The sequence below is a fragment of the Tachyglossus aculeatus genome (genome assembly GCF_015852505.1).
Source record: "Tachyglossus aculeatus isolate mTacAcu1 chromosome 12 unlocalized genomic scaffold, mTacAcu1.pri SUPER_6_unloc_1, whole genome shotgun sequence".
NCBI lineage: Eukaryota > Metazoa > Chordata > Mammalia > Monotremata > Tachyglossidae > Tachyglossus > Tachyglossus aculeatus.
In genome coordinates, this window is record NW_024044828.1 from 3,568,883 (window position 1) to 3,583,963 (window position 15,081).

The 15,081-nt window shown below is 46.6% G+C and overlaps 1 protein-coding gene across 1 annotated transcript in view; it reads left to right on the forward strand.

Annotated features, from left to right (window-relative positions):
* The window catches only part of RELN (reelin), a 368,099-nt gene that overhangs the window by 272,973 nt on the left and 80,045 nt on the right, over positions 1–15,081 (forward strand). The window contains exons 30-34 of the mRNA XM_038740909.1: positions 4,419–4,579; positions 7,383–7,590; positions 10,658–10,734; positions 13,717–13,875; positions 14,095–14,301. Coding sequence (XP_038596837.1) covers positions 4,419–4,579; positions 7,383–7,590; positions 10,658–10,734; positions 13,717–13,875; positions 14,095–14,301 — 812 coding nt within the window. The remainder of the gene's footprint in view (positions 1–4,418; positions 4,580–7,382; positions 7,591–10,657; positions 10,735–13,716; positions 13,876–14,094; positions 14,302–15,081) is intronic.

The following is a 15,081-nucleotide window of genomic DNA, read 5'->3' on the forward strand; positions in this document are numbered from 1 at the left end:
CATGTGGGACAGGGACTGTGTCCAACCCGCTTTGCTTGTATCCACTCCAGGGCTTAGTACAGTGCTTGGCACACTGTAGGAGCATAACAAATACCACAGTTATCATTATTATTGTTATCATTATTAGATGTTGTTGATAGATGGCCCTGGCTCCTAGCGTGGCATAAGACACACACCCCTTATGCCATCAGCCCTTCAAAGCTCAACAGCTGAGAAGCCCAAGTGTCAAAATGATGGGAACTTCTCCTTCCAGGTAATTCATAATAATAATAATGATTGTGGTATTTGTTACAGTGCCAGACACCGTACTAAGCACTGAGGTAGAAACAAGATATGGATTGGACACAGTCCCTGTCTCCTACGTGGCTCAAAAGTCTCAATCCCCATTTTACAGGTGAGGTAACTGAGGCACAGAGAAGTGAAGTGACTCTCCCAAGATCACACAGCAGACAAGTGGCAGAGCCAGGCAGACCCAGGTTCTTCTGATTCCCAGACCTGTGCTCTTTCCACTAGGCCACACTGTTTCTCGTCCTCTTGGAGTTGGCTGGGGGCTGGGGTTCACGGAGCCCATTTTCCTCACGGTAGAGATGATTCCTTTCTAAGTGCCTGTTTGACATCTACTACACTAAGGGAGCAGAGGGAATGTCGCTGTGCTATCACACTGCAGGGAACCTAAAATGCATTAGAAGCAATATAGCCTAAGGGAAAGAGCTCGGACCTGGGTTCTAATCCTGACTTTTTTTTTTTTAATGGTGTTTTAAGTGCTTCTGTAGGCCAGTCACTATACTAAGTGCTGGGGTAGGCTGGGATCTAATCCCGGCTTTTTTTTTTAATGGTGTTTTAAGTGCTTCTGTAGGCCAGTCACTATCCTAAGTGCTGGGGTAGGTACAAACTAATCAGGCTGGGCCCAGTCCGTGTTCCACATGGGGCTCAAAGTCTTAATCCTCATTTTACAGATAAAGTCCCTGAGGCACAGAGAAGTTAAGTGACTTGCCCAAGGTCACACAGCAGACAAGTGGCAGAGCTGAGATTAGAACCCAGGTCTTTCTGACTTCTAAGCTCTATCCACTGGCGATGTGTGTTTTCAAATGTCAAATGCTTGCTCTGTGATCTTGGGCAAGTCACTTAGTTCATGTGTGCCTCGGTTCTCCCTCATTCATTCATTCAATCGTATTTATTGAGCGCTTACTGTGTGCAGAGCACTGTACTAAACTCTTGGGAAGTACAAGTTGGCAACATATAGAGACGGTCCCTACCCAACAGCGGGCCGCCGGACAGGGACTGTGTTCAACCTAATTCACCTATATCTTCCCCTCTGCTTAGAACAGTGTTTGACACATAGTAAGCGCTTAACAAATACCATTCAAAACAAAACAAAGCAACCTCCCCAGGAGAAATCAGGGCAGAGGCAGAAGAAATTCCCTGATGCAAAATCCTCTCATAATAATAACTGTGGTATTCGTTAAGCTTTTACTATGTGCCAAGTACTGTACTAAACACTGGGGTGGATACAAAATAATCAAGTCCCACATGGGGCTCACGGTCTTAGTAGGAGAGAGAGCAAGTATTGAATCCCCATTTTGCAAAGGAGGAAACTGAGGCTCAGAGAAGGGAAGGGACCTGCTCAAGTTCACACAGCAGGTAAGTGGTAGAGCCAAGATTAGAAGCCGTGTCTTCCCACCCCCAGGCCCATGCTCTTTCCACTAGGACATGCTGCTTCTCTTGTGCAGAAGACCTAAACAGAGACAGAGTATCACGACACCTCTGTCTTCTCCGTCCCCACTCAATCAATCAATCGTATTTACCGAGTACTTACTGTGCAGAGGGAGAGAACAGTATAACAGAGTTGGTAGACACGTTCCCTGCCCACAACGAACTCACTACCTACAGGGAAAGACAGACATTAATATCATCATCATCATCATCAATCGTATTTATTGAGCGCTTACTGTGTGCAGAGCACTGTACTAAGCGCTTGGGAAGTACAAATTGGCAACATATAGAGACAGTCCCTACCCAACAGTGGGCTCACAGTCTAAAAGGGGGAGACAAAACCAAACCTGCTAACAAAATCAAATAAATAGAATGGATACGTAACAAAATAAAATAAATAGAATAGATATGTAAATAAATAGAATAGATATGTAAATAAATAGAATGGATATGTAAATAAATAGAATAGATATGTAGATATGTATGTAATATGAATAATGAATATGAATGTGGACGGGGGATGTGAATAAAGGGAGCAAATCAGGGCGACGCAGAAGGGAGTGGGAAAAGAGAAGATGAGGGTTGAGTCAGGGAAGGTCTCTCGGAGAAGATGTGCCTTCAGAAAGGCTTTGAAAGGGAAGAGAGTAATTGACTCACCGAGAGTCCCTCACGAGGCGGGGGCTGAAGCTTTGGTGTGTGAGGAAAGAGGCCAAGATAAATGGGAGGAAAGTCCGGGGAGAGCGATTAGAAGAGTGAACTTGGCTGGCCCATGGAAGTGGCGTGGCTTCCGAGCTCACCTTGGCCTTGGTTTCCCAGAGCCGCAGCAGTAGGAATTTTCTGGGAGTGGAGCTTGTCCCATCCCACGGCGTGAGCCGTGGCCTGGGGCTCCTTCTCCGCCAGAACCCGGGAGTCTGCGGTGCCCTCCCCTTCTCCCCATCTGTCATCAGCGGAATCGGGCCCCGTCCCACGGGTCTCAGGTGGCACTGCGGCAACCGTGTAACTATCATTATAATCGAGTGGAGGGGGCGGGTTGTGATGTCGATCTGAAGGCAGCCCTGCCGGGCCTGGCATGGAGCCTGGAAGCTTCCTTTCAGCAGGGATGTGCCGCAGCTTTTGTTGTCGTTGTCGCCGATGTGGACATATTGGTTCGGCTGTGTTTATTGCGTTTTTTCTTGTGCGTCCGTGGGCAGTTCAATCAGTCCTTCAGTGGTTTTCATTAATATGTTTTGTTCTCTGTCTCCCCCTTCTAGACTGTGAGCACACAGTCTATTATAATAATAGTAACTATTACTACTCTATTTATTTTACTTGTACATATTTACTATTCTGTTTATTTTATTTTGTTAATGATGTGCATCTAGCTTTACTTCTATTTATTCTGATGACTTCACACCTGTTCACATGTTTTGTTTTGTTGTCTATCTCCCCCTTCTAGACTGTGAGCCCATTGTTGGGTAGGGACCGTCTCTAATGTTGCCAACTTGTACTTCCCAAGCACTTAGTACAGTGATCTGCACACAGTAAGCGCTCAATAAATGCAACTGAATGAATGAATGAATGAATGAATGAATTGAATGCTGTGCTTCAAGAGAAGCAGCGTGGCTCAGTGGAAAGAGCACAGGCTTTGGAGTCAGAGGTCATGGGTTCAAACCCCGGTTCCGCCAATTGTCAGCTGTGTGACTTTGGGCAAGTCACTTAACTACTCTGTGCCTCAGTTACCTCATCTGTAAAATGGGGATGAGGACTGTGAGCCCCCTGTGGGACAACCTGGTTGCCTTGTAACCTCCCCAGTGCTTAGAACAGTGCTTTGCACATAGTAAGCACTTAATAAATGCCATCATTATTATTATTATTACTAAGCACTTGGGAGAGGGTATGACAGAGTTGGTAGATACGTTCTCTGCCCACAGTGAGTTTACAGTCTAGAGAGGAAGACAGGCATTAATATAAATAAATTATGGCTAAGTTCTTAAGTGCCATGAGGCTGAGGAGGGGTGAATAAAGGGGGCAAATTCAAGTTCAGGAGCGACCCGGAAGGAAATGGGAGAAGAGGACGTGAGGGCTTAAACAGGGAAGATTTCTTGGAGGAAATGTATTTTTACTAAGACTTTGAAGATGAGTCAGTCAAGGTATTTATTGAGTGCTCACTGTGTGCAGAGCACTGTACTAAGCGCTTGGGAGAGGACAATATAGCAGGCACATTCCCTGCTGCCCTCAGTGAGGTTACAGTTTAGAGGGGGAGGAGAGTGATTGTTTGTTGGATGTGAATAGAGAGGGCATTTCAGACCAAAGGGAGCCTCCCCACCCTCTCAGAATAATAATAATTGTGGTATGTGTTAAGCACTCACTATGTGCCAGGCACTGTGCTAAGCGCTGGGGTGGATACAAGCAAATCGGGGTGGACACGTTCCCTGTCCCATGTAGGGCTCACAGTTTCAATCCCCATTTTACAGATGATGTAACTGAGGCACAGAGAAGTGAAGTGACTTGCCTAAGGTCACACAGCAGACAGATGGCAGATCCAGGTTTAGCCCAGGCCAGTGCTCTCTCCACTACGCCATGCTGCTTCTCTTGAAGGTCCAGGGACCGGGTTTGAATCATCATCCAGGCACCTTTCCCCGGTGCTTAGTACCATGCTTGGCACAAAGCCAGTGTTCAATCAACACACTAAATAATCCTGGATTCCGGGTTTTGTGTCTTCCCAGCAGTAAGACCAGGTTCCGTTGGATCCAAGAGAGCAGCTCACAGAAGAACGCCCCCGCTTTTGGCCTCGACGGAGTGTACATTTCCGAGCCCTGTCCTGGTTACTGCAATGGCCACGGGGACTGTGTCTCTGGCGTCTGTTTCTGCGACTTGGGCTACACAGGTATGGTTGCCCCCAAGGGACAAATGTTTTCCAATCAATCAATCAATCAATCAGTGGTATTTATGGAGCACTTGCTATGTGCAGGGCACTGTACTAAGCACTTGGGAGAGTAAAGAAATCCTACTTACCTGTTGCCCGGATCTCCCAAAGACTCTGAGTTTAGACATTCTGGATCTCCCCTGAAGTTGTCTCATGGAAATTTGGGCCCACAGCACACCACAAATTTAATCCTCAGAGTTGTTTGGATGATGGTGAATCTTTCCCTTGCCAGTGGCTGGAGGAGAAAGACCTGACCCTGTAAATGTATTTAGCTGTTGGATTTGTTTTTAACTTAAAGATGTGCTATATGAGTGACTAGACTCTACAGTGTCTACAGTGCTTAAATAATAATAATAATAATGGTATTTGTTAAGCGCTTACTGTGTGCGAAGCACCGTTCTAAGTGCTGGAATAGTGGTATTTGTTAAGCGCTTGCTATGTGCCAAGCACTGTTCTAAACGCTGGAGTAGACACAAGGTAATCAGGGTTGTCCCACATGGGGCTCACAGTCTTCATCCCCATTTTCCAGATGAGGGAACTGAGGCCCAGAGAAGTGAAGTGACTTGCCCAAAGCCACACAGCTGACAATTGGCAAAGCGGGGATGTGAACCCCTGACCTTGGACTCCAAAGCCCGGGCTCTTTCCACTGAGCCACGCTTCTTAAAGGGAACTTTACTAAATTGTACCCAGGAGTGGGTATAATAATAATAATAATGGTGGTATTTGTTAAGCGCTTACTATGTGCAAAGCACTGTTCAAAGTGCTGGGGGGATACAAGGTGATCAGGTTGTCCCATGTGGGGCTCTCAGTCTTAATCCCCATTTTACAGATGAGGTAACTGAGGCACAGAGAAGTGAAGTGACTTGCCCAAGGTCACACAGCTAAGTGGCTGAGCTGGGATTCGAACCCACGACCTCTGACTCCCAAGCCCGTGCTCTTTCCACTGAGCCACGCTATGTACTCTAGAGTATCTACAGTTCTTAAAGGGAAGGTTACTCAGTTGTACCCAGGAGCGGTAGCTTCCATCTAGGATAGTAATAATACTAATGATAATGAAACAATAATACTAATTTAGGGTATTTGTTAAATACTTACTGTATGTCAAGTACAGTTCAAAACACTGGGGTAGATACAAAGTTGTCAGGTCAGACATAGTCCCTGCCCGACATGGGGCTCACACCCTCTTCAGAACAGTAATAATAATAATAGTATCTGTTGAGTGCTCATAATTAATAATAATAATAATAATAATAATAATAATGACATTTATTAAGCGCTTACTATGTGCAAAGCACTGTTCTAAGGCCGGGGAGGTTACAAGGTGATCAGGTTGTCCCACGGAGGGCTCACAGTCTTAATCCCCATTTTACAGATGAGGTAACTGAGGCCCAGAGAAGTGAAGTGACTTGCCTAAAGTCACACAGCTGACAGTTGGCGGAGCCGGGATTTGAACCCACGACCTCTGACTCCAAAGCCCGGGCTCTTTCCAGTGAGCCACGCTGCTTCCCCAAACACTAACATTATGTACCGAACACCGTACTAAGTGCTAGGGTAGATGCAAGATAATCCAGTCTAAGTAGGAGGGAGAATGGGTATTCAATCCCCATTCTGAAGATGAAGGAACTGAGTCACTGAGCAGTTAAGTGAATTGCCCAAGGTCACACAGCAGAAACGTGGTGGAGGCAGGATTAGAACCCGTGTCCTCTGGCTCCCAGGCCTGTGCTCTGTTCAGCAGACCATTCTGCTTCAGAAGTTGCCTGGGTCAAAGGCCGGGAGTTTAAAATGGGATTCAGAAGGAAAACTGGAGAAAATATCAGGGACTGGAAAGAAGCTTCAGGTTTTGGGAGGAGGATTTGGGCAAGGTTGCAAATGGTTTTCAGCCCCTTGTTCTCTAGGGGCTGGCCCGGGGTTAAAAATAAGCAAGAGTGGTGGGCCACGGGCTTTTTGCAGGAAGAGCAGTGCTCTTGGGGCTGTCCAGGTGCACTGTGGGCTGAAGGGGAGGCCCAAAATTAATTTTTCCTGGGCACGGTGGGTTGCACCTGCTCTGTGGGAGGAATCCTGGCTTGCTGCAGCTGCCCACAGAACCAGCTAGAGCGGTTGGAGAAGCAGCGTGGCTCAGTGGAAAGAGCATGGGCTTTGGAGTCGGCGGTCATGGGTTCGAATTCCAGCTCTGCCAACTGTCAGCTGTGTGACTTTGGGCAAGTCACTTAACTTCTCTGTGCCTCAGTTACCTCATCTGTAAAATGGGGATTAAAACTGTGAGCACCCCCCGGAACAGCCTGATCACCTTGTAACCTCCCCAGCGCTTAGAACAGACAGTGCTTTGCACATAGTAAGCGCTTAACAAACACCATTATTATTTTTAGACTGTGAGCCCACTGTTGGGTAGGGACTGTCTCTATATGTTGCCAATTTGTACTTCCCAAGCGCTTACTACAGTGCTCTGCACACAGTAAGCGCTCAATAAATACGACTGATGATTACAACCCACCCTGGAGTAGCACCTTCTCCTTCTCGGCTCCACATCAGAGCGACCCAAACTGCATGTCTGAGGACCATTCCATACGTTTCCCCCCGTGAAGGACTTCCTGGGAAGAGCTCCCTTCTGGTTGATCAGTCAGTGAAAAGGGAATCCCGTTCTGACCCTTTCCCTGACGCGTCTGGTCCGAGCCTAGTAGCGCTGTTTTCCAGGATGCTAATTCTGACCTCAAGTGTCCAGCGTGGTTTCAACAAAGCATCTCCCGTATATTTCTTTTCTCTGAAGCCGCACATGGGACCTGTATCTCTAATGTACCTAATCACAGTGAGATGTTCGACAGGTTTGAGGGAAAACTCAGCCCCCTCTGGTACAAGATAACAGGCGGACAGGTTGGAACAGGCTGCGGGACGCTCAGCGACGGGAAATCTCTTTACTTCAACGGGCCCGGGAAGCGAGAGGCAAGGACCGTGCCCATGGACACCACCAGCATCCGGTCAGTAATGGTTTTCTTTCATTCATTCTGTCGTATTGATTGAGCGCTTACTGTGTGCAAAGCACTGTACTAAGCGCTTGGGAGAGTACAATATAGACAGGCACATTCCCTGCCCACAACAAACTTATCCGGCCCCTGAGAACCTCGGAGGCAAACTCTCCCATCCCTTCTGCAGATTTAATAACAACAGCCCAGCTCGGCCCAGGCTAGATTTTCAGGCCAAGCCCTCCCCAGCCCGAGCCCAACCCAAATCGATTAAATCGAGGGTCTGGCCAGACTAAGGGGACCACAGGTCCCTATTTCAGCGGCAACCCCCCAAAATCTCAGGGTCCTTTCTGCTGACCACTTTGGGACACGTTCAAGCCCCAGAAACGAAAAGGAGAAAAAGACATGAGGAATGTGACTCATGTGGGAGCCTTGGGGTGCTCTAGACTGTAAGCTCATTGTGGGCAGGGAATGTGTCTGTTATTGGGCGTACTGTACTCTCCCAAGTGATTAGAACAGCGCTCTGCACATAGTACATGCTCAATAAATACGATTGACTGACTGGGGGAGGTAGAATCCTCATTTCACAAATGAGGCACTGTGAAGTTAAGCGCCTTCCCCGAGTTCACACGGCTGGCAGGATTTGAACTCAGGCCTCCCGACCCCCAGACCTGTGCTCTTTCTTCCAGACCGTGATCAGAGGAGGCAATAGCTGTGCTTCATATCTTGGTTGTAGCTTGGGCCGCTCGCAGGAGACGGGACATTCGGCTGTTTCTCTGTGCTGCTGCCCCAAGGGGGATGATTCTTTGGTTCTGGATGGGAATGGGAATGTTTTGGGTGTGTGGGTGTGGGTGAGGGCAAATTTCTGGATGTGTGTTTGTGTGAGGGTGTTTTGATCGCTCCTGCACCCTCCCTTCTCCCTCTTTCATTTTTCCTCTTTTTGAGTTTGTGTTTTTGCCTGAATCTGTTGTATGCCAGGTGACTATCTCTCTGCTTGTCTTTTGTCTTGGGATCTGCTTTTCCGTGAGGGTGTGCCTGTGTGTGTGGGTGTGCCTATCTCCATGTCTTTCTCTGTATCTCACTGTCTCTGTTTGTGGGTTTCCGTGTCTGCCCCTCTGCTGGTCTGTCTCCCTGTCTCTGCCTCTATCTCTATCCCTTTTTCTTACTCTCCTGCCCTTTTGGCTCTGTCCCCAGTCCCATTTTGAGCTTCAGAGGATGTGGCCACCTCAGGATCAGTCAGACCAAATCGAATCCAAGGGCATCACTCTCTCCTCCTCTCCCTCTCTTTTTCCCCCTCTCTCCAACTGCTCCTCTCCCTCTCTGTCCCCCACTTTCACTCCCTCACCCTCCTCTCCCTCGCTATCCCCCATTATCACTCTCTCTCCCTCACCCTCCTCGCCCTCCCTCTTTCTGTTTTCTCTCCTTTTCTCCATCACCTCCTCTCCATCCCGTCTTCCCCCTCCCACTCTTTCTCTTCCTCCCCACTCTCTCTCTCTCTCTCTCTCTCTCTCTCTCTCTCTCTCTCTCTCTCTCTCTCTCTATCAGGTGGGAGCCCCAGAGTGGTGAACCCATAGGTCCTTACCAGCTGGTTCTGTCAGCATGTAATAAACTGTTTGTTACAAGACTTGCTCACGTCAAAGCCTACCGTTCCTTAGCCCCATCAGTGGGACTCTTTCATTCTGATTTTTGAAATCACCCTTTGTTCATTTAAAATACCTACAGTACCACCTACTGGGAAAACACAAAATGAGTGCATCGTTTTCGACAGAGAAAAGCAGTGGAATGTTTAGTCATAAAGTACGTCAAAATTACCAGCCTTTTCCTCACACATTCATATCTGAAACTGAAGACCGTAGGACAGCCCCATCAGACCTCATCCTCAGACTCAAATCCCAGCTCACCTTGGAGTATGGACATCTCTGAGGAAAAGTTGAGCCTGCATACTTTGGATTTTTTCTAAAGCAGATCCCTTGAACCTGTGAGATCCTCAGAAACTTACCCCAGGTTACCTCAGAAGTGAATCCAACTTCCCAAATGATATGATTTTTAAAAAATGCATACTATACATTGAGCTCTGTGCTAAGGGCTAAGATAATACTTGTGGTATATGTTAAGCACTTTACTATGTGCCAAGCACTGTACTAGGTATTGAGGTAGATACAAGATAATCAGGACCCACATTGGGCTCAGTCTAGGTAGGAGATAGAACAGATATTGAACCCCCATTTTACAGATGAGGGAACTGAGGCACAGAGAAGTTAAGGGGGTTAGAACCTGGGTCCTCTGGCTCTCAGGCCCATGTCCTTTCCACTAGACCACACTGCTCAGGTGCATTATGAACAGATTAGACGGAGAATGTAACACAGATGAGGAAACTGAGGCACAAAGAAGTGAAGTGATTTACCCAAGGACAAACAGCAGGCAGGTGGTAGACCTGGGATTTGAACCCAGGCTTCCTGACTCCCCACTCACTGCTCTTTCCATTAGGCCATGTTGGTTTTTTCAAGTAGGTCCAGGAACCTGTCTGTTTTGTGCCCAAAGGTTCCCGCAAACTCATGTCAGTGAATTTCACTTATTTTGGCTTCAGGCGACTCCTTCAAAGATTATTGTAAAACAACCAGGTGTGGTGCCCGCAGTGATCTGTGTTTATTTTTGTTCTTGGTATCTTGTTTTGTTGAATTTTTGAAAAGGTCATAACATAAGTTCATGAAGTGCTCAATTCCTCCAGAAATCAGCATTGTACAATCTACCATGCCTGGCATGAGGGTTTATACTTCCAAGGGACACAGGTTTTGAGTTCCATACCTTTAAAGGGCCAGTATTGTGTTCAGTTCTTCAGAGTGGCCTGAGGATGGACATATGCACATGCATGAATGTGCATACACACACACACACACACACACACACACACACACCCCACAATGAAATGTGTCCGCCCCGTGCACTCAGTTTTGACAGAATTGAACTCAATTTAATTGTGGTATTATTGCCCTGAGCCCTCAGCAACCACTGTTATTTAAAGAATAAAAATTGAAAAAGTAGATTCTCTTTGCTTAATTAGATTTCCGGTTTCCCTCCCCAGATTAGTTCAGTTTTACACCCAAATTGGAAGCAAGACAGCTGGCGGCTCCTGCAGTAAGCCAAGAGCCCGGAACGAAGGTACCGTCTGCTTGGTCAATTTCAACTGGTTTCTTTGACGTGCTGGAGCCCTTTTTAGTTTGCAAAATTGAGATCGAGTAATCAGTAGTTTTTATCGAGAGCTTACCTTTGTGCAGAGCACTGCAAGCTTTTGGGAGAGTACAAGAGAATTAGTAGACACGCTCCCTGCCCTCTAGGATCTTATGATTTAATGAGAGAGACAGACTCGAAAATAAATTGCAGGTAGGCGGAAAAAGTAGAATAAAACAATATGTAAATAAGTGCAAGCGAGAAAGGGGAGAGCGAGCAAGAGCTTAACGAGCTGGAATTTTGTGGGTTTTTTAATGGTACATGTCAAGCTTACTATGTGCCAGGCACAGTACTGAGCACTGGGATAGATACAAAATAATCATATCCCACATAGGATTCACAGCTTTAATCTCCATTTTACAAATGGGTTAACAGGCACAGAGAGGGTAAGTGATTTGTCCAAGGTCACACAGCAGACAACTGGATTAGAACCCAGTTCTTCTGACTCCCTCGCCCGGACTCTTTCCACTAAGGCCACAATTGGGAGGGATTTAAGAGTGGAGAGATGAGAGGTAAATCAGGGGAGACCTCTTGAAGATGTGATTTCAGGAGGGCCTTGAAGGTGGAGAGAGTAGTAGTCTGTTGCCTGAAGGGAGTGTGTGAGCTAGAGGTGAGAGAAAAGAAGAGGCACGGTAAGTAGTTGGGCTTGAGAGGAATGAAGTGTGTGAGCTGACGTGTAGTAGAGAGGAGCAAGCACAAGTAGAAGAGAAGATTGAGTACCACTAAAGCCAACGGTCAGGAGTTTGTACTTGATGTAGAGCGGAATGGGCAACCACTAGAGGAGTAGAAATGATACTGTCTAAGCAGGAGAGTGAAGTGTGGACCAGAGAGGGGAGAGATTGAGGTCTTCAAGAAGATTGAACCACGGGGATGGGTCCAGGAGGGCAGCGTCATCAAACATCCTTTGCTACTATCTGACAAAGAGTTCTGGGATGGATGGACTGTGGGTGTGACCCAGAAGTGCCAGGCTTTCTCTCCCACTCTAAACTGTAAGCTCGTTACAGGCAGGAGTCGTGTCTGTTAGTTCGGCTGGATTGTACTCTCCCAAGCGCTCTGCTCTGCACAGAGTAAACACTCTATAAATACCATTCATTGATTGATTGACCATTTTCCCAAGCCTTGCCGGCAATACACGGGGCAGGTACCCTTTACAGGAACTCATCGGGAGCCTGGAGATTTTACCAAATGGGCAGAACGCTCTGTCCTGGATACGAGCATTTCTTCCCGTGATTCGACAATTTTAAACTTGACATTTCATCAGTTGGATGGGCCGTCCCCTGGTAGCCTGCTTCTTCCTTGGCATAAGCCCCGGGTCCCAGACAGCAGTGAAATAGAAAGCTCAGCTGTGCCCAGTCTGCCCACGCAGCTCCCAGCAAAGCAAGCAAGCATGAATTTGGGGACAGGATTTAATTGGCAGCAGGGGGGACTTCCAGAAAATCAAGTGCTAGTTCATCGCAGATGCTAAGGAACTACGTGGCTGAGTGTCTCTCGGTTTGCGCACTCTCCAGACTGATTAAAACACTGTTTTTTCAAGTGAGGATGCGGCTTTGGAAACCAGTGCATGGTGCTAGCATTTGGGTAAGGCTGCAGTTTTCTCTCGCACATAAATGACCAGAAGGCAAAAAGATATCAGTTGGGATTTCCAGTAATAGTAATTATTAATTATAGTAATAACAACAACAATAATATTTGTTTACATGCTTACTTTGTGCCAAGCACTGTATTTAGTGCTGAGACAGATACAAAGTAATCTGATAGGACATGGTCCCTGCCCCACTTGAGGCTCACAGAGGGGAAATGGGGTGAAAATTTGAGACAAACCACAATCTGTAAGGAGTCTGTAAATCTTTCTTGAATTCAAAACAGGCAAACAGCACAAAAAGAACCCAAGGACTGGTAGACTTGGGTTGAAGTGAGATGTTTGTGGAATATGAGATTTACTCTGAAGTTTGTCTAGTCATTTTCCCTGATCTTCAGAATCCAAAATGCAGTGAAGAGTTGGGAGTGAAGCCCAGAATAGAAGAAATCACACAAAAAATCCAATTCGCTATTGGCTGGGTTTTTGTTGTTTTTTTCTGGTATTTGCTAGGCGCTTATTGTATTCCAGGCACTGAACTAAGCACTGGGGTAGATACAATATAATCAGATTGGCTGTGATAATGAGTAGACGGGTAGAACACGGGTAAAAAAAAAAGACCGCATGTAATCCGAAACTGCCAATTTCACCTTCCCTGCAAATGCCCAACTTCCTTTGATTTCCTAATCATTTTGATAATGACTACCATTTCCTTCTATCATTTTTTCCTAATCAGTTTACCCCTGCCAGGTTTAGTGTAGTCACTGGGACTGTAGTGGTTGCTATTTTCAGCTTCTTGTGCTATGCCTGTTTGGTCCCCCTAGGAGCATAAAATATCCCATCCTCTAAGAGAGTAGTCCCAATCAATCAGTCAGTCAGTCAATCAGGCTGTTGATGTTTCTTGTCTTATTTTCAACTTGTTTTTTTAGCTACGTTATTGTTCCTGAAATGGCCAAATGTTCCATCTCAAGTGCTCAAAATTTGGAGACTTTGAAACTCCTCGTTCCATTGCACACGATGCAGCCGTAGTCCAGGAAAGAAATTGAAATATTCAGCCTACTCTTTATAAACGACGTTAATGTTCTTCCTGCATGAGTCCTCTAATACACCTGATGTCAAAATGCTGAGCCCCTGCTCCTCTCTTACCTATAAACCAGTGATTGGGAAACTGTCAGAGAAGTCATTTCACCAATCAGGTTTCCCATTCATTCCCTGGAAATCAGGACGGTGACTCAGGCCCCGCTTTTCACACGGCAAAATGAGTCCAACTGTCCCAGCCCTGGAGGAGCTTGGAGGGCAGCCATCAAAGCAGACACCCTTCTCTTTCGTTCCTGCAGGACTCGTGGTTCAGTACTCAAACGACAATGGAATCGTGTGGCATTTACTGCGAGAGTTGGACTTCCTGTCTTTCCTGGAACCTCAGATCATTTCCATAGAATTACCGCGTGAAGCCAAAACACCCTCAACAGCTTTTCGATGGTGGCAGCCCCAACATGGTAGGTAAACCTTTGCCCCTCAGTATTTCCGGGAGCCCAAGTCCTTTCTGGCTCACATACTGACCTGCCAAAAATAGCTGTTACTTCCGAAAAGGCGCTCTACTTGCCTAAAGAATTTCCACCTTTGCTGTCTGGCTCTCGGTTTTTCACACGGTCGAATGATTCAGAGCGCTGGCGAGTGGCAGTCCACTCACTGCCCTCTCCCTGCCCCGATTTCAGGTAAACACTCTGCCCAGTGGGCCCTGGACGACGTGCTCATTGGGATGAACGACAGCTCTCGGACTGGCTTTCAGGATAAATTTGATGGCACATTAGATCTGCAGGCCAACTGGTACAGGATCCAAGGAGGCCAGGTGGATGTCGACTGCCTTTCCATGGATACCGCCCTGACATTCATTGAAGGCACAGGTATCATTGAAAGCACAGGTACACATCAGTCGATCACCAATCAATCAATCCTATTTATTGAGCACTTACTACGTGCAGAGCACTGTACTAAGCATTTGGGAGGATACAGTACAACAGAGTTGGTAGGCACGTTCCCTGCCCGCACCAAACTCAGAGGGGGAGAGAGACAGACATTAACCAATAAATAAATCAATGAATAAATTACGGGTATGGACATAAGTGCTGTGGGGTATGGACATAAGTGCTGTGGGGTTGAGGAAGGGGTAATAAAGGGAACAAAGACACAGAAGAGAGTGGGAAAAGAGGAAATGAAAGCTTCGTCAGGGAAGACCTAATCACCAAATCAAAGTTCGAGTGAAAGGCTACTTGGCTACTGAGAAGCCAGTGGCTTTCCAAAACTCAAGAAAAGCACTTTGCAATGTTTCACCTGCTGTGAAATGCTTACTTGAACTTATTTCTTAGTTGCGTGAGGTGGAAGACACAAGTGTGATTTCAAAGAGGCAGCACTGCAGCAGGATTGATACAGACACAGTGGTTGATACGTAGTTTGGGGGAAAAAAAATCAATCGAGCAGGGATTAATCTGGCCAAGCCTTTAGAATTGCAGAGACTCAATTTGCAGAATTCTAGATTCAGGTCTAATGCTTGCCCCTCCTGCCCTTCCCCACACCAAGCATTTGGAATAATAATAATAATAATGGTATTTATTAAGTGCTTACTATGTGCTCTGTACTAAGAGCTGGAGTGATTCAAGTAAATCGGGTTTGGACACAGTCCCTGTCCCACATGGGGTTTACAG